This window comes from Lytechinus variegatus, chromosome 6 (assembly GCF_018143015.1).
Source record: "Lytechinus variegatus isolate NC3 chromosome 6, Lvar_3.0, whole genome shotgun sequence".
In the NCBI taxonomy this organism is placed as follows: Eukaryota; Metazoa; Echinodermata; class Echinoidea; order Temnopleuroida; family Toxopneustidae; genus Lytechinus; species Lytechinus variegatus.
Genome location: NC_054745.1, coordinates 43033990 through 43056851, shown reverse-complemented (window position 1 = coordinate 43056851; position 22862 = coordinate 43033990). Strand labels below are relative to the sequence as shown.

Genomic DNA, 22862 nt, shown 5'->3' with positions numbered 1-22862 from the left:
GAAGAGAGACTTCTCCCGTGTACGGCTGACCCTTCTGTCCTCGAACTGATGTGGTAGGCGATATCCACGTGGACGTTTCTGATCCTGAGTACTAATGCAGCTTCACACTGTCTCCAGTCATTTCTAACACTTTGCTCACTCGTGGCCACTCATTACTGAACTCTTCTAAGTAGACTGCAACCGTATCTCCCAGTTTTAATAATGGATGTTGAGGCCTTTTCTGCTTAGTACCTAGATGGACCTGAAATATTACAATGAGAAAAGTCTACATATTTATTACAAAGGCAATACAAGTTAACAGTGGTATAGTGCATATGAACATATTATGGGATACAAGTGATTAATTCTGAGTGTTTGGAATCCCAGCTATGGGTTGACTTTCTTCAGCAAGAAATTGAACCACATTATGCTGCAATCAACCCATATTAAGTAAAGTGGGTACTGGCAGGATTAATTTGGCTACTTTTACACATTTACTTACTGCTTGAATAGGTTGTTGTTCATAATTTGAAAACTCCGAAGTTGGATCAAAGCAGAGATGAAAGCGTTGGTATGTTTTGCCGTGTTATGCATGTTGAAACCCGGGTGAATAGCTGGTCAATGTCCTTGTGTGTGTGGCCCTTCATTAAAAATCCTACTTTACCTGCATTGAAAAAGAATATAACAAGTAAAATTAAGGCAGATTATTTTAAAACACTTTCCCGGGATACACATTGTTCTGCGAAATGATAAATTAAATATCTGTTCAGAGCTTAACCCTATCCAGCCGGGGGGTGGAGGGGGGGGGGGGCTGTTTTTGCCCTCTCAACATCTTTCATGATAAATCTGTTACTAGAAATATTGTGCTGCGATGTTTCATGACTTATTTCCTTTAATAAGCCTCATGCAACTTTTAAGACCAAATTACGATGTTACGTAAACATTAAGTGTATGTAAGAACAAAATTTGCTTAAAAATGTGATTTCATGTACAAATCAAATGCAAATTCTGCATGCAGATAACATTAATAAATGTATCACGATTTTTATTTTTACTGATTAAAAGCAGTAGAATTCATGTTAGTTATGACTGAAAAAAATTGCAGATGATTTCCAATGAAAAACAGTAGTTTTAAAAATTTTCCATTTTTAAAACATTTCATAATAATCCTGTCTAGACTGCCCAGATCAAAATTTAGCAGTTTCGTGGGTATTTTAAAGATTCACAGCCAACTTATGATTGAATGTATTAATTACGGTAACATGTTTAATTGATTAAACATAAATTTGAATTAAGTTTAGTACATATGACAATCGAATTGTGGAGATTACTTCTTGGGTGTGTGCATGCAAATTTTTGTCGCGATCAAGCGGAATGAACATCCGAGGTTTGAAGGGGGAAAGCAAAAACAGGTCTGTCTCCCCGGGCTATGCCATTCTAAATTAGCCCAGGCGAAATAGGGTTAAGATAATAAACATAATTAAATGGAACATTGTCAAAGAATAGCGGCCCAATATTGAGCAAAATATTGTCCTGAAATTCATATGCCATATTTTCAGTGATACTTGATAACTATTTGTTTTTCTATAATTCATGGAATAAGAATGTGCACTTTTTTTTGTATTGAAAATGCAAAAACTTAATCCTAAAGGGGGGGGGGCTTTCCCAGACAACTTTACATTATATCTGTAACATGAAAAGCTGGTGCTGACTCATTCTAAGAAAGTTTTTTTTCAAGTCTCGCTAAACTTTTGAAACCAAATTTGCAACCCCTTAGTCAGCGCACAACATTTGTAAATTGTGCATCAGGCCCAAAACTGCTCCAAAACAAGATTTCCTCTACAGATCCAATGCAAATTGTGATGTAATGCCAAATTAATAAATATATCACCATTTCTACATTTTCTGATTACCAGTAAAAGTAAGTGATAATATTTTCTTTATATTCTGAATAAATTGCAGATGATGTCCATCGAAGATGCAAAACAAAAAGTTGAAAAAAACAAAGATTTTACATAATGAATTAAAAAAAGACATCAGAAAAAAATTTAATATAAATTTTTAGCTCATTACTCTTTGCCTGTTAATATATCCTTTGCTGTTTACAGTACCAATTTTCTAGCTACAACAATGACTGGAAAGAAAGGAAAGTTGCTTTCGCTGTGACTGTATGACTTTTTTCCGTTTAACCTGCACAATACTGATACATAGATCACATGGTTCTCTATGCAATGTTGCTTCCAAACTGTATTTGTTTTCAAAATTAGAAAAGAAGATAATCATTCTCTACTTATTAAAACAAAAAAGCTTAATGAAATTTCTGATAGAAATAAGAATTGCAAATTCTAGAATACATTCTGTTTGATTACATGATGGACATCCAGGATTACATATGGTGTTAAATGTTCTCATCCCTGCAACTTTTGCGTACCACTGAAATGTGAATTTAAATTGCCTCAACATCGTATCTCTGCATATACTTTGAAAATACCACATTTACACAAAAGAAGAGGGAAGAAAGATGGCAAGTGAATAAAGATTGATAATTGTGGAGGCTAGTCTTCCGGGCTGACATCCATGACATATAAATGATACTTATCCTGGAAGACTGTGATGATTAAATCTAAATACATGTACATATACACTATTAAATATTTCATTGAAACTTACTTTTGCTGGAAAAGGTGTGACTCTCTTTCTTGCAGTAAAGTTTGTCTCTCTTCTCTGCCAGTTGTCTTCTCTAGGCAAGATTTCAGTTTGGTGCATATGTCGCATTTCAAAAACCGGTTCACTGGAATGAACAAATAAAGAGAAAAATTACACAATGTATATTTTCTTAGTTTTTCGAGGAACAGTAGTTAACATCATCATAGTTGGGTGCTATACCATTGTAGCAGCTGCACTGCTAAAGCCAGCAAAGTATGCTCTATTATTGTAGATCACCTAAAGACCTGTGGTTATGTTGGGGAATACATAGTCAAGTATATCAAATCTACTTGGTCTCAAAATAGCTTCATGAAATGTGATAGAAATAGGAAGCTATTTCAAATTTTTCAATAAAATGCAAAATCTCTGGTTTTATGATTAACCTATGATTCAGATTTCCCCTCAACATTTTTTTTGTGATATATCTGCCATGCGAAATTTTCTGACTGCGCCATTGACTAAATTTTTATTTTAAAGTCTCACACAACTTTTGAGAATAAACTTGCAACCCCTGAATACATGGTTCCAAAATTACCCAATATTTTGTAAGTGCATACAAACCCCAAAACATGAATTTTTGTTCAAATCCAATGCAAATAGTGTTTTTAGCCCAAATTTATAAAAATGTATTACCAACTTTCCTTTCACTGATTAAACATAATAAATATCATGTTGTCTATGGTCAGTGTAATAAAGATTTCCATCAAAAAAATCAATAAAAAACAAAGAAATCAATCAGAATTCTGGAAATGATGTATACAAAAATAATAATTGCAATATTCAATAATTTTTTAGCAAAATTTAAGGGCCTTATTTAGATAATTAGAAGAAAGGTTTTTATTTCATGCATAAATTAGCATAATAAATTGGCAGTATTTGTTAGCAATGTAATATTTTTGAAAATTAGACTTTACCATTTTTTACATTATGCCATGTGTAATGTGAGTGCAGATTTTCATTGCGATCAATGGCCAAGATCATATGGGGGGAGTGGCTGAATCAGCCCCATCCAGTCTTCTTAGGTATCGAAATAGCCCAGTTATTTATGGTTAAAGGTATAATAGTTAATGTTAGTAAATATACAGTGCAAATACTCACGAGAATCACCTACCTTTGGAATGGTAACATGAGACATTTCCATTCTCCATTTGCGGAAGAAGTATTGCTGACTACAAACAGAACCTCCTTGCTCTTCTACTTCCTCCTTCATAATCCGATACACATTTCCATGTATAAGGCATGAAGAAGATGGATTTTGTTGTTGGTTGGCAGTTTCTCTCCAAACTTATCGACAAATTCACTAAGCCACACCATTGGCATCATCACAGACAAAGAACAAAGTCCTTTACGATGGTGATTTGATGGACGAGATGTCACCAATCCTTCTGAAGGTTAAATGAATACCGAGGTGGTACATTTAAAGCAAAGGAAACTATAAATATGTATCTTCTACAATATTATTATCAATAGAAACATAATCATATTATTTCCTGAGCTAAATTTACACTGGTCACATGTACAACAATCACTATAGCTTTAAAATTGTGATCACTTTAAAATGTAATCAATTAATTCTGATTACCTTTGATCCTTCAATCATATCCTGCCTCCACGTATTTGAACTTGGTAACTCTTGTACATGTACTTGGTCATTTTTACCCTTTGAAATTCTATTTGGGTGAATTATCTACATTCTAAATTCCAAGCCAAGCAATGGAAAGACTGGGTTAAGAAATAGGTGACCACATTTCTGGTGGTGAAATGTTGGGTGTACTAAATTTTGATATCCAAGGTCTTATATATGTCCAATTTTAATGCTTTAAAGTCCATTTTTTAGACCAGTATTTGTCGAAAAATTTGATATTAATGCACCTTTCATTGTAAGGATGATTTTGACTTTCTGTATCCCACAATCAAGCCTCCTGCAGTTGTCTTATCATATCAGCACTCCTCTTCATTACATGTACATGTATCTTTCTTTCCAGCATGCACATATAACAATAAGTTAAGGACTTGTTTGAGATTAAAACAAGCAGACTCCCCTTCCTCATCTCCTAAATGAGCACAGACACCCATTTTTCACATTGAATTTGCTTGAATAATTGTAATGTTTGGGAAAAGACATCTGTGACTATCAAGTGAACCAAAAAATTGTCCTCTATAAGCTTGCTGGGTTTAGCTCCTGCACCAATGATAATAGCAGAACCAGATCCTAAGAGACAACATGTAAAACTATAATCCCTTATAAATAAATTAAGTGAAAAAAAAGAAAGTTTAAAGTACGTATGATGATTTAATTTTACAAGAATGGTACTAGTCATGTTAAAGGACAAGTCCACCCCAATAAAAACTTGATTTGAATAAAAAGAGAAAATCCACAAGCAAACACTGAAAATTTCATCAAAATCGGATGTAAAATAAGAAAGCAATGACACTTTAAAGTTTCGCTTCATTTCACAAAACAGTTATATGCACATCTCGGTCAGTATGCAAATGAGGGAACTGATGACATCACTCACTCACTATTTCTTTTGTATTTTATTATATGAAAAATGAAATATTTTGATTTTCTCATCATTGTCATGTGAAATGAAGTTTCATTCCTCCCTGAACACGTGGAATTCCATTATTTTAACATTTTGTGCTTCAGGCAAGGAGGTACTAATTGTCAAATTCGTAAAAATTGAAATATTGTATAATTCAAACAATAAAAAACAAAAGAAATAGTGAGTGACATCATCGACTCTCTCATTTGGATGTAACTGGCTCGTTCATATAACTATTTTGTTGAAAAAAAGCGAAACTTTAAAATGTCATAACTTTCTTCTTTTACATCCGATTTTGATGAAATTTTCAGCATTTTGTACGAATTTAACGATAAGGACCTCCTTGCCTGAAGCACAAAATGTTAAAATAACAGAATTCCACATGTTCAGGGAGGAATGAAACTTCATTTCACATGACAATGACAAGAAAATTAAAATATTTCATATTCATATAATAAAATACAAAAGAAATAGTGAGTGACGTCATCAGTTCCTCATTTGCATACCGACCGAGATGTGCAGGTTTTTGTGAAATGAAGCGAAACTTTAAAATGCCATAACTTTCTTATTTTACATCCAATTTTGATGAAATTTTCAGTGTTATGCTTGTTCAATTTTTCTCTTTTTATTCAAATCAAATTTTTGTTGGGGTGGACTTGTCCTTTAACCAATATAGGCAATATTGCATGGTCAACCAGTCTTAAACATATGATTTCAATTGTTTTGAGTAGATATGAAGGATTTTGTTTTGATGATATAACGTTGATAAAATCTTTCTAATTTGAGTAAAAAAATATTACTGCCACATGTCAATCATCTGTACATGTTTCAATGTAAATTATTTAAAATCAATGATTTTTTAAAAATCATAGTGCAAGTGGAGTAGGGGACGAGTGTTCATCACTTTATAGGCTATATTAAATGCAATATTATCCTGATTTTAATGACATGATTTCAATTGTTTGGAGAGTAGATATGAAGGATTTATTCATGTCTTGATGATATGAAGTTGATAAAATCTTTCAATTTTGATTACCGGTAAAAAGAAAATAGCCACAAATAAAAAAATTGTCAATCATTTGTACACGTTTCAATGGAAGTGATTTAAATCATGATTTAAATCAAAGTGATTTAAATTAGCCAACCCTGACCCTTTCACAATCAATAATAGCAGAAAACATTAACAAAAGAAAAATGTGCATACATTTATGATTTTTGGTTGAGAAACAGAGATTGCATTGTATACAGAATATTTTGAAGCAATTGAAGGTCTTACATGTATGTGCTTTCAAAATGTTGTGTTATTTCTCAACCGCATACCCAGGCATCACAAAAGATGTGCAATATTTAAAAGAAAAAGTCAGGGAGCAGCGCAGTAAAAAAATTGCGCAAAGCTCTGCATAGTGAAAAAAATTTGTTGGGGACACCCCTCAAGTCCCCCCCCCCCCGTTAAATGCGAGTTAACCTGAAATGACCTTAAATTGTGATATTGTGACATGGACATAGTTTAAAATTAATTTCCCAAGTGTTGTGACAACAGAAATATGAAAATGCAATGACTACCAAATCAAGATTACTCTTGCCAGTCTAACATACGGTTAAATCTAGATTGACAGTTACAAATTAAGATTCCAATTGATTTATCAAACGACAAATGCTCTCATTCGTTCCTTAGCCCATAGTAGCTCATTTAATAACTACATGTAGGGTAGCCTCTCATGCAGTTCCAAAACCTGATCTCCCTGCGGCCCTGCTGTTATCGTCATTACCTTATAAGTTACATTGTGGTTTGTACAGGTAAAAAAAAAGGGCAAAATGTAACATAAAATGATCATTATGTGAAATTTTAACTAAAAAATAGCTTACTTTTGCTCAAGTTCCTGCTACACGTACATGATACAGCTTCAGAGCAATGAGAGGAGTCAGACTCTGTCTCTATGTCAGCAAAACATACCATCTGACGTTTTCTTCCTCAGGGTTGATCTTGAATAGATAAAATACAAATTAAAATCACTTATTAATACTTCAGTAGATCGCAGAACTGTTGAAAGAAGTCTAACAAAATTATTGCCTAAAGCTTCAGATCTACTGTATGGTTTAGTAGGCTTAATCATTCATTCAGAGATCCCTATGATATCAACTAGGTTTTGGTAACCTACATGTATTAACTAAGCATTCTAAAAACCTGCCTTAAACAATTTAAGGATAGATATCATTTGTATTTGCACTGATCTTAACCCCCTTGCCTTCAAACCTCTCAAAGAGCATTTTTCTACTGAACAAAAAAAGCATTATGATGCCATGGCCCTGGGAAGCAGAGGTGCTAGATTTGCCTTGGAGTGATTCATTTATTATTCTCCACAGGCAGCACCCCTGGAATTCTGGAAGGTGCTATAAAATGGAGAAATATAACCAAATATTTTCTAAGAATTAATCATACAAATTAGTGTATGTAATCAAGTAATATCCTTAAACTCAATTTAAATTTATGCAGCTTAGTGAAATGGTAATATTTGGGGAAATATCAATTTTGACATTGCTACAAAGTACAAACCCCACAAAAATCACCAGAAATAAATTTTCAGTTGAATATGCCAACAGAATTAGGGGAAACTTAATTCAATTTTTTCAATTCAATTCAATTCATTTATTATTTTTTCAATTCCTTTATTATTTATTATTAACTTCATTTATTATGAACTTAGCTTCATAATGATATATATATATGTATTTGACATCTCCCTTCTATGTCGTATTGCAATATATGTTTGAATTGTTTGTGTATTTTTTTTTTAACTATATTCGCCCACTTTATCATTTGTGTTTGTATAATTTATATCATTTGTATGTACAGCCAGTGGAGGCCAAATTTCTATGTATTTTATCATGGAGAGTCAAAAGGGGCCTAAACTTTCGATCCTAGCAGAATCTTCTTCGGAGGCAAAATGACAAACATATAAAGTGGAGCCAATTATCATGGATCAATAATAAATGAATCTGAATCTGAATATATGATTCATGAGTATTGGATGTTTTCAACCTCATTACCAAGAGAAGAACTTTGACTCCCACAGATGTTTACTTTTGACAAAAGAGGGATTAAATTTGGGAGTCTATTGAGGCACACATACCCTCACACTATTGTACAAGGTGACAAAAATAGGATTAGAACTCATTCAAATCAGCTTAGAGCATTAGAACTCATTCAAATCAGCTTAGAGCAACTTTGACACAGTAATTAGGCATTTCCTGTCTTGACTGCAGAGAAGTATCAATGAAAGGTTTTATCAAGTTTTAGATTTCCTTGAATACAAAATTAGGAAAATACTCTTGTTTTGCATTTCAGGAAGAACAAATTCCAAAATAATTTAGAGACAAATATCTGTCTAAATAATACTTTCAGAACATCAATATGGGTTTATTTGATACATCTATTTTGTTAATGGGTGGTCAATGGATGGCACATGGTCATTAATACCACATACACAACTTAATGAATCTGGGTTTCTGTCAAATGATACACAAGACTATTCCCTTATTTTTTTGGAAATATTTCCATTCCTACTTTTCATACACTAATGATGCTAGTAGTAGTAGTAGTTGTATTACAAGTTATCAGGCCAAATCATAAAATAAGGTTACTTCAGCAACTGGTGGGCTTAATCATTGACTTTAAAAAGGTAATTAATACAATACTAGCACATCAATGATGTGGAGCTCATCCGCCAACTCGCAAAGAAATTTAACGCAATTTTTAACTTCAGCCCAGTTGACAATGTAGTGAATTATATTGGTGCACTACCATACATGTACCTACAAGCCACAACCCATGCAAAGGACGTATCCTTGCCCCCCTGATGAGCTTGAAGATCTCTTTTTTTTTGCCTGTCAATTTTTTTCTGGTACGAAATCCTTTATTTGTAATTGAAGACCTTTTTTTTTGCTTGTCAAACTTTTTGGCGGACGGTTTTGCCCCCCCCCTGTGGAAAATCGGGGACATCACGATAGACCGCGGGTCCGATAGACCGCGGGTCTGAAAGTCCGCGGGTCCGATAGACCACGGGTCCGATAGACCGCGAGTCCGATAGTCCGCGGGTCCGATAGACCGCGGGTCCGTTAGACCGCGGGTCCGATAGACCGCGGGTCCGATTGTCCGCAGTGCGTGTAAATCCATGGGGGGCGAGGGGGAACTGCCTCACCCTCCCCCCTCAAAAGAGGGGGAGAGGGGATAAGGAGAGAATAAAAAGAGAGAGGAAGATGGGAAATAAGATAATAGAAAAGAGAGTAAGAGGGGGAAAGGAAAGACAAAGAAAAAGGGAGAACACGGGAAAAGAAGAGAAAAAGGAGAGGGAAAAGGAAGGGAAGAAAAGAAAGCTTGGAGAAAGGAAAAGGAGGAAAAAGAAGAAAAAAAGAGGAAGAGAAGAATATTTAGATAGAGAGGAAGATGGGGAGAAAGATAAGAAAAAAAGATAGAGGAAGAGGGGAAAAGAAGAGAATAAAAAGAGAGGGAGTGGAAAGGGGAGGGAGAGAAGAAAAAAATTAAAAGAGAAAAAAGGGAAAGGAAAGAAAGAGGGATAAGTAATGGGGGAAAGAGAAACAAAGAGGAATAGGGAAAGAAAGAAAAGAAAGGAAAAGAAGAAAAAATAGGAAGAGAATAATATTAAAAAGAGAGAAAGATGGGAAGAAAGATAACGAAAAGAGAGATGGAAATGAATGTCGAATGTCCTATTGGGGATTTGAAATCTCATCTTTTTAGGTTGGAATATAAACAAATTCAGTTTAATCATTGAAATATGTATCGTCTTAATGACTTTTCGACCAGTCCATAATATTTAACATTTCTGCTCGCGCTTCGCGCTCGTGGTAATTATCTAGTTACATACGCGTCATGTTCAGGTTCACAAACATTGCCCAGAATGAAATTTAATTTTTAGCTTGCATATGGCTTGAGATTATAACACATTTATGTTGCTTATAAAGTAAATCTAGGAAATGACTGTTAGGACATGGGCGTTTGCCCCCCTCCCCCAACAAAAAAAGAGAGAATCAAGGCTAAGAAAAAATAGAGAGAAAAGGAAAGGGATTAGGAGGAAATATACTATTATTTTCCAAATATTATGTCAAAATCTATCACAACCTTGTATTTTTGCAATAAAAGTGTCAACATAATCATAGAAATACATCATTCTTAATCGAAATAAAACATAATTTGGGACGAGATTACCTTACTTTGGCGATGATAACCTTTTTTTTGCTTGTCATGTTTTCCCGCCCCTTGTCCCCATAGGCGGATCCAGGGGGCCGAGCTCCCCCCCCCCCCCCCTCTTGGCGGAGCAAAAAATGATTAAAAAAAGGAAAGAAAGAAGGAAAAAAAGAGAGGAGAAAAGGAAGAGGACGACGAAGGCATAAAATAAGATGAGGGGAAGAATTGGAAAATCAAAGAATATTTCGTGTAACTATCATATTGCCTATTAGGTGATTTACATATCTTATTCAATATGGAGTTTGAATATCAAGTTTGGAAGTCAATATACAACACATATTTCACCTCGGAAATCGGACTTTCATTATTTTGTGTAATTTACTAATTAGTTTTTAAAAAGTGCTCTGTAAAAATGTCAATTTTATGGTTTGAATGTTAAAATTTGCTGCTTGCGCTACGTGCTCGCAAATTTTGATTTATCAGGTACCTATATTTTTGTGTATTCCATAAAGTTTTCAAAATATCCCTTTTCTGGTCTGATTGTTAAGGCGCATCAGCTAGAGCGCTGCACGCTCGCATTTTGATTGGCGAGTTATATAAATGTTTCAATATTGTTTATACAACAAACTACTTAAAATCCCCTTTTCATGACAGTTTATCGAAAATTATAGCTCGAAAATTATTGAAAATTATAGCTAAATTATAGCTTATATATAAACTGATGCATCCTATTCATAATCACAAAAGTGAAATGTCCAGTTTTTACGCCATGATGTCATCAGATTTCGTGCCCTCATTAGGCATTAATAAATATGATATCAATTTAATAATTAAATTGTCCCTTTGTTTCATCTTGCGCTTAGCAAGATGAATAGGAAGATAGTCATCATTTTCATATGATGGCATGTCGTAAGGATGTCCCGGTCCTATGTCAAAACTCAAAGTAATAATAATATCAGCTCTTTTTTAAGTGCGATCCATATCCACCTTACAATTTTTCTACAAACTGCTAGAAATATAAAACTGAAATTGACTCTTTTTTTCAGATCGGACTATCAAAGTTTCATGATTCTCATGATTAAACTATTTAAAGTTGTATTTAGAATGCCTAGATTCTAGGTCTAAATATGAAACACGCTCGCGCATGTTTATTCAGATACCCAACTTGTTCTCTAATTTAAATCATTCTCCAGTTTCAGATCACAATATCAAAAATTTTCTGCTCGCGCTTTGTGCTCGCATTATTAATGTACGAAGACCCCATATTACTCATCCTTTTGATGATTTACAAAACATGAACAGAGTGGCCCACTTTTAGGTCTAAATCTCAATTTTTTTCTGCTCGCGCTTCGCACTCGCATCAATTGTTAAATTACAGATATCCTGTTCACGATTACAAGAACTGATTGAAATTTTCCATTCTTTCTTTAAAAAGTTCGAAAATGTTCAGCTCGCGCTTCGCGCTCGCATTTTTTGATTGTTGAAATATGTGACGCCTTCATGGCTAAGTGCAAGCAGTCCTTAACAGGTACCAGTTTAAAACGTATAATTTTTTTGCTCGCGCTTTGCGCTCGCATTATTAATACTCATATTTTTTAGGATTTACAAATCATGAATAGAGTGTCTCGTTCAGTAAATATTATAGGACTAAATCTAGAAATTTTCCGCTCGCGCTTCGCGCTTGTTTTAATTGTTTACTCATATACCTATTCTGCTTGAGTTTAAAAAAAGTGCTTAGAATTTTCTTTCTTTGGGTGAAAATTTCAAAAAGTTTCAGCTCGCGCTTCGCGCTCGCATTATTTGATTGCTAAATGCTATTTTAACAGGTATCTTTTTCATCAGTTCATTTCCCCTCGCGCTTTGCGTTCGTAGTAATTATTAAGTTGCATACATGTCTTTTTCAGGATAACAAACATTGCCCAGAATCAGTTCAAATTTTAGGAAAAAATACATAAAATTTCCCCAAAATTTAGCTCGCGCTTCGCGCTTGCATCATATAATGAGGATTATGATATTATGTATTAATTTATAAGAATAATGCCAAGAAGTGACTAATAAGGACTACCCCTTCAAAGAAACAAACAAAACTTATCTTCGAGCTCCCGATCGGGGAAAATATGGCTGAAACAAATTTACTCCCCCACCCCCCCGCCATTGGCGAAGGCTGGAACCGCCCCTATGTCCCCCTACCTTTTTGTATTTATGTATTCATGGGTTTTTTTTTCAAGAACACATTAATAAGTGGTCTTTATTATCTTTTTAATGTGATTATAAGATAATTTAATTTATCCTGGCCGGGAGGGAGTGGGCGCCATTTTTCGAAAAGTACACATGGGCGCCAAACATCAGATCAAATTTGCTCCCCCTCCCCTTGAAATCCTGGATCCGCGCCCGGGTTTTATAACAATAACCCAATTAGGGCAATCGCCCTGACAACTACTTCAAGGAAAATATTATCCCCATATTTTTTACCGCCGGGGACTGTTACCCCCTCCCCCCGGAAATTTACTCTCCAGACAATTACCCCAGATAATTATGAAAATAATAATTGTGAAAATGCCTTAACGTGACGACATGGCGTGGTACTTTATCTTACCATGTCTTAAATTAATCATTGGCGGCCAAAGGCAAAACATTTAGAGGGATCCACCTGAAATTTTGGGATGGACACAGGTACAAAATTGACAAGCAAATCAACCAAAATTTTAGGAGGGACCACCAAAATATTTTGACAAGGAAAAAACAGAAGGTTATCAACAAAAACATTTTAGGGTGGTCTACCTCACTATAGGGGGGGGGGGACGTAGAAAAGAAATTGACGACCAAAAAAAGGTTTTCGACTAAAAATTTAGGGGGACCGTCCTCCCACCTCAAATTTAGGGGGAAAGCCCCCCACCCCCTCCCCGCTTCCGCCGCCTAAGTAATTAATCAGCTTATTTCGACATAGCGATATATTCTATCTTGTCAAGTCGATATGTCCACATGGCGAGATGTGCAGTGTACAAGTCCCGGCAAGAATCCCGATATATCGCCATGTTGACATATATTTAAGTCGACTTGGCAAGATACAATATCTTGTCATGTTGACATATAACTTTTTATAAGTGGACTGACTTGGCAGGATAACGTATCTCGCCGTGCGGACATAATAAGCGACATGGCAAGATAAAGTACCTCGCCATGTCGTCAAGTCTATGGCATTTTAGAGGCTCCGTATGGCGTCTAGAGGGCATATTTCCGGGGGGGGGGGGTAACAGTCCCCGACGATAAAAATATGGAGATAATATTTTTCTTGAAGTAGATGTCAGGGGGCGATTGTCCTGTGGTTCATCGTTATAGAACCCCAGTGACTCGTATCAATGACCTTTTGACCTCTTGATGACATGGATTTCACTATATTGTCCTGATCATTATTTTACATACACCGCAGACTATCGGACCCGTGGTCTATCGGGCCCGCGGTCTATCGGACCCACGGTCTATCGGACACGCGGTCTATCGGACCCGCGGTCTAACGGACCCGCGGTCTATCGGGCTGTAACCGGAAAATCCTAGGTACGTCACTGTATTGGCAACATAAATTGAGGAAACAGAATTGAAATTGATGAATACCGGTAAATGAAAAAAAACTTTTTTGTGATTTGTGAAAAAAAATTGTAAATAAAGCATAAATAATTTTTTAGTCAAAATTTTTGAATTCTGTGTAAAACCTTGGTGAACCCCATGTACATGTAGCTCTCAGATGGAACAAAAAAAATTCAAATTCGGTTTCTTGAGTTTTGAAAAACATGCATGAAAAACATGTAGCATATTTAATGAGTTTCTAATTTTGCATCCCCCACCTAGAGCTATCATATAAAGCAAACAAAATTGAAATTGACAAATGAAGGAGAAATAAGTTTTTTGTGATTTATTATTAAATTTTGCATAAATATCACATAAACTAGCATTATTTTCTAGTCAACATTTTAAAATTCTGTGTGGAAGTTTGGTGACTCTCATGTAGCTCCACCAGATGTAGGAAAAAATAAAAAGTTGACCAACTAATAAAGCATTTCTTGGTGATAATGAATAAATTTTGAATAAATTACCAATTTTAAGTAATTTTCTAGTCAAAATTCTTTGTTGAAGTTTGTGAACCTCATGCAGCTACATAGAAAAGGCAGAAAATATCATGAAAATGATTTTCTTTCTTGAATTAAGTTGATTATCTCTATTTGAATAGATTTCTTGATGTCATAATAGATGGATTTGGTGTCAAAATCATGATTCTAGGTTACTCAGAAGCTGAGATATAGTAAAAAACTCTGTTTTGGGCGACCATTTTGAAAAATCCTAGATGGCAGCTATATAGGTCACAGTGCACATGGAAACTTTATTATTGTAACCTTTCCTTTAATTTTCAATTTCTTCAAAAAATATCCGGCGAAGATAAAATATGAACTAATTTTTTCCCTGAAGCTAGTGGTGGGTACCAATGGGAGAAACTCATGTTTACAAGAGTCTTCAGGAAATTGGCAGGCTCCAAAAATGAGATACAAATTCATACACATATATCATGCAAACTATAGACTGCAATCACTGCATGTATATGCAAATGTACTTTGTAATTGTATCGATCTTCATGAAAAAGTTTTCAAAGACATACCTGGTGAATTAAAGTTAATATCGACTTCAGAAATGTAACAATCCGACTTTTTGAAAGGGAAATCTACTTCTGTTGAGTAGCCACCTGTAAGCATGTTTAAAGAACAAAAAATTAAACAACAAATTCAATCATTTTTTGATCAAACCTTTCACCCATCATTCATTTAGAGATAGTCCTCCAATAAATGTTAGCAGAATTTTAAAGAGGTGAACATCATAAAGAATACTAGAATTTTAATTCGTCTTACGGACGAATTAGGTGATCTGTCTGTGAATCTCATGATCATGATCACGATAGTCTGTTTGTTATTAACACCCTGTTAATGCAGATCCATATGACCATTATGATGATAAGCGTAGTTTTATTAATAAAAAGACATGTTGAATACTGTCGAACGACACTGAAAAAGAAGGTTGTATAAACAGATCTTATGCAAAGAAATGTAAATTCCAATTTTGCAAGTGACGACACAAAATAGTGAGTAAAGTGTTGACGAAATGCAAGAATCTAGAATCCAGTTTTGAAAATTTCAAATCAGTATCCACAGACCAGATTTGAGTTACCTCATGAGCAATGTTGACCAAATGAACTTTGATTTCTTACATTACGATAGGTAGGTTTGAATGCTAGATATGCAAGCATGTCTTACATAGCAGGATAGAGAAACTTCGACCAGGTGAATAGAATAGCAAAGCAATGAACACTGACGGAGGCATTTGTAGCATTTCTTTCTGGAATGCAGCGTTAGCCGTGTTCTTATAACAATACATAGCCAACTCTGAAATACCAGTTGCTAGTGCACTCATTGTTGTTTTTTATGGATGTATTGAAACGCACAATCCAAAAGAATAAGAAAGACATCAAGGTTGTTGCTAATATCTCATTAAATATAAAACAATTATGTCACTTTAGTACGAATGAACTTTTTATTATGCGCAGAATGGAACCCCAAACTGGCTTATGGGGGTTACACCCAAAATAAGACAAAATTAAAGAAATAAAAAAAATAGACCCTGATGGGTTTCGATCCAGGGTCCCTCGCATTACAAGGCAGATGCACTAACCATCAGACCATAGTAACTGCCGTACAATTGCAAGGCAACGATAAAATATAACCTCAAATTGAATTTTTCAAGGGCAAGTTTTATCATAATAATATGCTTCTAAACATTGTTAATATTTATGATGATCTCCTGCTCAAAATGATAAGATTGCAACATAATTTGGAAGAATATATAACCAACTACAATATGTCGAAAACCGGGCGAAAAACGACCAATGATTACGGAGTTATAGTCTAATTTGCAAAATTATTAAAACGTCATAACACAAAAATTGAAAATTTTAATTCCGACGCCATTTTGATGACGTCATGATAAAATTTAGAGTCAAATGGAACATGAAATCACATCTTGAAGTCATACTCTATCCGAATGTAAAATAAAATTTGGGGGTCAACGGACTATCTGAAGAGTTATATAGAATTTTGTAAAGGCATGTTTTTGCACATATTTGGCCTATTGTGAACGCGCGCTTGCGCGCGTTATGCAAACTTTGACGGAGGCTAGTTCCTTTATTACTGGTCGTAGAAGGTCGGTTAAGGTATCAAATTATTTGAAATTTCATAAAGAATGCATTGATGTAAAATTAAGTGCAGTTGTACGTTGCGTAAAGACGTTACGCGCGTAAACGCGCGCGAAAACCTGTGAGCGCGCAAATTTCTGAAATGCTTAGAATGACCTGATTCGTACTCTACTTTGATCAAAAAGTGATTTTGAGCATTTTAAAATTTTGACGCGCGCGTACATGCGCGTCGTTACCTGTACATGACCTTTGATGACATGGACAGTTGACCCTTGATCTGAAGTTAATTTGATGTTAATATTGTTAATTTTTGATGATTGATAATGGAGATATTGTTGATAATGTGATTTTACAAAATGGCGCGTAGATGACGTCACGATGACCATTTGACGTTGAACTTGTTTCGTACACATTGTATGATAACTGTCCATAATTGATAATATTTTGATGAAAATTGATTGAATAGTTTTGATGATTTTGGTGGAACAAGAAAAGGGTGGAAAAAGAAAAATAAATAAAAAGAATAAATAAAGAAATAAATAAAAAAGAAAATTCGTAGAAACATAAGAGGTGATCTGTCAATAATTGACAGATCACCTAATAAATAAAAAAGAGATTAAGTCACACAGAGAGGGCTCTATAATATGCAAAAAATTGCATCAGTACCTTTTGTTTAATAAAAGTTTAAAGGGGAAAAGAAATCATCTAAATCCTTCAACTTCACTTAAGACCATATAAAAACAACTAAATTGCTTCCATAAATACAATGTTTACAACATGTTAAAATTACCTAATATCAACCTCCCCCGTCTTTTTAAAATTGATTTTTGTTTGAGTTTGCTTGCCCTTGATGCCACATTTCAGGAGGCAATTTTATATGGATTTGTAAACATTACTCAAAACATATAATATACCTGCTTGAATCTCAACTTCACTTGCATGGGGTTCATGTTGTAGTGTACATGGATGTACTTTCTCTCTTTGAACAACACTGCTTTCACTGAACACTTCAAGTTCCACCTGACAAAAGATAAAAAAATCCAGACTTCAGAAGGAAAATTAGAATAATTACATCATACAATGTACCGGTACGTGTAGCCTAGGTAGGACCAAGGCTATACCTTCTTCTTTCTTTTAATACAATACCTGTGTATAAAAGTATGCAAATATTCAGGCTATAGGTTCATTCCAGTTAATATAAGGCGATAACTTGATTTACCTGGGATATAGTTAATGTAATTCTAACCATGCATTCACTTTTGCATGCATGTGGTAGGTAATTAAAACCTGTACGTAATGTGTAACTTTCTAAATATGATAAACAAAGGAAAAGCATGTAAAGCTTATCTTCAGCTTGGTTCATCTCCCCAAAGGGAATGCCTCTAGACCCCATTTCATATCATTACAAGATTATCTTCCCCCAAAATAGTTGTGGTGTTAAGGTCAGATATAATCTTAAAAAATTGTTTGAATGTTATTTGATAAATATGCTAATTTTACATTATCAGATTTTACATTGATTGCTTGACTTTTCCATTGCACAAATCTATTTCATTCATTAAGACACACATAGTCATAGAATTAGAACAAAGAGTAGAGAATAGATCCCTCTAGGCCTAAAACTGTTTCACCGGTATAAAACTCCCAGTTTATAAAAATCCTGTGTAGATCACTCGCATGACAGCTTTTTTTTTCATTCCTTAAAATATCACTTTTGAAATAAAAAATGGAAAGAGTTCCCTATGCACCCTACACCAAAAATAACAAGTATTTAGACTTCTCGTTCATTCACTTCAGATTTATCTATTGATTTTTTAATGTTATTATCATTTGCTTGGCATCACCTACCTGTGTCATGCCAGGTACTGCTGGTAGTCGAACAGTGAACTGAATCACTGTGACCTGTAGCTCTCTCCTCCCAATATAAAGCTAGTGTTTGCCTTGCTTGGGACTCTAATTCAACTTGTTCCAAATCAAATGTAGTCAAAAACTCATCCCGCTATGCTAGCGAGAAGTGCTGATAGCGTGAGAGGTATTTTTATGCAATTATGAGCCCATAGACTAGTTCAACAAATCTAGACTCAAAAACCCTTAAAGACTAAATAAACTGATGTCTATGATTTTATGAACAATATCACCAGGGGGGGGGGGGCAGTCAAATGTATAGACAGGAATAACCGTCGTTTCTGGGGATTTATTCAACAATTTCTGACATTTTACTACAATATGTATTGGTGAGTGAGCCAACGCAGTTCAGCGGGACAACCAAAATACAGAGACTGAAGCTTTTGGTCTATCAAATGTATTGCTGTACATCTGCGTGACCAAATTACATGTATTTCCAGACACCCCCTAAACAAGTTTTACACAGGCATCATTTACACATTTTGGGCCCTAAACAAGTTGTTGCCAGAATGACCCCTAATTTAAAAAACAAAAACAAAATGAATTGAAGTTCAGAGCCAATTTGATTTGATGAATAGCTAGTGTAATTAATGGAAACTAAGTGTCAAAATATATTTTTTAATTTCTCTGTAAGTGGATCGAGCCAACACTCACACTGTCACAGCCACAGGCCCAACACTAAACAGTAAATTGGTGGCGGAACAACCAATTTAACAGAGACCAAAGTTTTTAGTATAAACTAAAAATAAAGCCTAGGGCTAGGCTTAGCCTTAGGCGCGCCTTACCTCTCTCTGCACCAACGGGATCTGCTCGAACACAACGTCGTTGCTTGCTGCAATCTTCGAACCCGTAGCTGATGTCAAATCGCCAAAACTCGACTCAATAATCAGACTGGGACTGGGCCTGACCTGGAGCCGTACTCTGGCTCGTAGTAGTCTGGTGGCCTCTTCATTTGTTGCAGCATTTTCCTCTTCTGTATTGAGCTTTGAAAAGCTGTCGCGCTTCGTCACCATCGGAAATTCTTCTTCGTTTAAATTAAGTTCACATTGTAAATGTGTAGTTCGAGATGTGTGGTAGAATTACACACGTGCTCTGCGTCAGCTTTGTGTACTAAAGCAGCTGGGGTCAACAAATGAACACCACTGCTCGATGATTAGAATTATAAATATAAATAGGGGTGGGATTGACAAACTCACCAGGCAAAATATGACTTCTGAGGAGCGATGTCCAAGTTCAAGTTCTGCCAGTCAGCCATATCAGTCAAATCCACGGCAGCATGGCCGGTGACGTCACAAGTAGACATTTGGGGGTGGGGTAGGGAAATACGTCGCTACTACAGGCCCCCCCCGTTTTGAAAAATTTTGGTCATATTTTCCAAAATAATTAAAAATGTGGACAAAATTCGGCCAACCAATTTGGAGCGACTATTTCCCGTGGTACCCTCCATAAATTTCCACTGGAGAGCACTAAAAAAAAAAAATTTTTTTTTTTTAAAGAAAAACCTTCCCCCAAGAACACAGGGTCCAAAAACTTAAAACAAATATGGATCAAAACGATCCAATAGGCCATATAACATTAAATTTGAACACCAAAACAACACCAATTTAGTATCCAAAAATGGCCAAAACACATTTGGGAATTGGGCGAATGAATATTATTTTCGCCTAAACATTCCTCCAAAGAAGGGAGAATTTTCTAATGGGCAATATTTAATCGACCGCCAAAAACCAAAAACCTAACTTTATCTAGGCGGTTGCCCTAATGACCAGACAACACCCAGTAGCGTTGCTTCGAGTCTCCCAGACAATTTCCGGGTATTTTCCTCAGAGATAATCTATCTCCGAAGCAATCCCCGATCCATGTCAGGGTTTCCCAAGGATTTCGTCTCGGGAAATCTGCTAATTCCAGGATCCCATAGCCTCCTCTGCCGGGTGTCAGGCAGTGCCTCTGGCTGCCCCTTCCAAGAAGGGACTCCTGCTGAAATGCAGGACGAATGCATATTGGCTATAGCAGTATGTGCTGATCCTGGATTACAGAAATCTAGCTGTATCATGGGGTCAGCTTGACCCAACAGCTCCAAAGCTATGTTCTTATGCTTAATGAGCCGCCTTTCCTGGGAAACCGCATCCAGGTTTTGTGGGGCGAACCCAGGAGGGCTAAGCATAATGCTTTGTTCCTGCCCTACAAAATTAGGCAGGCTTAGAGGAAATTCCTCTAAGTCTTCACTTCCGAATTCCTCGGAATGGCCTCCTGATGACATAGGAATAGAGGCCATGGAACTGGTACTAAGGCGGCAGACAATTACGTCCTCTGGATCCGCCTCCAGTTCATTCTCATTCTCTGACGGAACCGCCAAAGATTCACCGGCTTGTATACTCTGATTCAGAGTAACCGGTGGGATTGATTCGAGAACTGTCGAGAGATCTATTAGATCACCAAGATCTGTATTGAGATCTATGAGATCGGTCAGATCTGTATGGAGATCTATGAGGTCTCCAGGAAGACCAGGATCTGTCTCAATGTCTATGGGATCTCCCAGATCTGTCTCGAGATCAATTAAGTCGCCGGCAAGCGTATGTTCTTCAGGATTGCTGGGGCTTGGGCACCATAGTGATACTTCAGCCACAGCATCTATACCCTGTTCGTCGCTTGCTGGTGTAGCCGGATTTATTCTTGACCCGGATTGGCCGATCTGTTCCTGGGTCGAGATTCGGCCATCATTCCCGACCCCACATCGTTTCCCTCAAGGTCAAGGAAAGAAACTGAGGGCGTTTTATTCCTCAGTGAATGGTCTTCAGAAAGACACGTCTTCATTGCCTTGATGGATTCGCAGAGCTTGGCCACACTACTGGAGATCACATCCAGTCGGCCTTCATACCCATCCAGTCGTTCGACCAGATTCCCCATGCCAATGGGGTTGAACTGGTTAGTTCTTGTACCAGTACATGTAGATTTTGGGAGGGTATTCCCTGTATTGCTCTGCGGATAGCTAGGAATTGGATGGACCTGATTTACCATCCGCTTACAGGGATTACCTGCACGAGTTGCGGCCACTCTTGCAGGCTTTGATCGGCCAAACACAGCGTTATGAGAATGCTGGGCCCAACGGATTGCCTCAGCTGCCGACTCCACCGACTTGGGTCGGTGATTCAGGGCTTGGTACCCCGCATTATGATCATGTGCTCCTTGACACATGCGAAGTACAAGCTGCTGCTGGAGAAAACTCTCCGGACTACCCGGGAATGCGCGAACCGCAAGATCTTGAAGGCGATCCACCCACTCCTCCAAAGACTCATTGGCCTCCTGTTTGGCAGCCATAAATTTTAATTGGGAGGACTCAGATAGTTCTGAAAAGTTGAACCGAGCAGCCATCTTCCGGATGGCAACGGTGAAATCCATAGCTGGATTCTGTGCGGCCAATCTATCATAGTAAGCAAGAGCTTTGCCCTCAAGGCACCAACAGAGATAGGCCAAGCTTTCCTGGCCATCCCATTCTTGATCTGCTGCTAGAAGTGAAAACTTCCGAAAGAATGGGTCCCATCTTGTATTGCCGTCAAAAGAAAGGCCTTTTGGCAATTCTTGAAAGAATATGCCTGCCCGTGAGCGAAGTCTAGCACTTGCTGGTTGGGGCATGCGCCCAAAGACTGGGACACTTGGAGGCACCGCTCGAATATCTGGATAAGGCGGTGAATGCCCCGGGTTAGCATAGTGGGGGAGATCTTCCAACGGAGGAAGATCAGGCCTCTCATTCTGAGGTACTGACGAACTCTGCATGGATCCGAAGTTGTCACCTGATAAGGGATTGTCCCGCCTCAGGAAGGAGCTCAGCCTTGCGCTGGCCCGTAAAGCATCAGCAGCTATGGCACTGTTGAAACTTGATAGATTACCACCTCTAGTATGTTCAGGAGGTGAGTGTAAGTCAAAGGGAAGTGCCTGCTGATTGGAGGATCCACTAGGAGTATTAGCTACCACCGGATTAGGTTCCGGGATAGTTTGAAACCCTGCTGAACTTTCAGCTGGTTGAGGCGGAGTGTCTCCGCTTGTAGCTGTGGTCGGCACAGCCGGAATGGAAAAATCAAACCTTTCCACCTGGACACTTCCCAGGCTTGGCACAGACGCAAATAGGTCTGGGGTAATTACCCCATCATGCGTCCGGGTTTCTGCAATGACCGCGAGACCCGCTGTAGTCATACCGGGCACGGTCGCTATCTCCAAAAGAGAGCACGAATTAATCGGTATATAGTCCGATTCAGCCATGTTGTGGGCTACTGCAAAGCCCAGCGAATTTACC

General features: G+C 36.8%; 1 protein-coding gene across 3 annotated transcripts; it reads right to left on the bottom strand.

Moving 5' to 3' along the window:
• Positions 1 to 3764: 3764 nt before the first annotated feature.
• LOC121417508 lies at positions 3765 to 19657 on the bottom strand. 3 transcript variants are annotated; one of them, XM_041611230.1, is made up of 5 exons: positions 19357 to 19654; positions 17581 to 17686; positions 15083 to 15166; positions 7098 to 7214; positions 3765 to 4070 (listed from the first exon to the last, which is right to left on the bottom strand). In XM_041611230.1, the coding sequence occupies exons 1-4, from the start codon at positions 19582 to 19584 to the stop codon at positions 7204 to 7206; spliced, it is 429 nt and encodes a 142-aa protein (XP_041467164.1). In that variant the 5' UTR covers positions 19585 to 19654; the 3' UTR covers positions 3765 to 4070; positions 7098 to 7203. The 3 variants fall into 3 exon arrangements, with proteins under 3 accessions (XP_041467164.1, XP_041467165.1, XP_041467163.1); XM_041611231.1 differs by lacking the exon at positions 15083 to 15166 and having other exon boundaries at positions 19357 to 19657; XM_041611229.1 differs by lacking the exons at positions 3765 to 4070; positions 7098 to 7214 and having other exon boundaries at positions 14829 to 15166; positions 19357 to 19655.
• Between the last annotated feature and the right edge of the window lie 3205 nt (positions 19658 to 22862).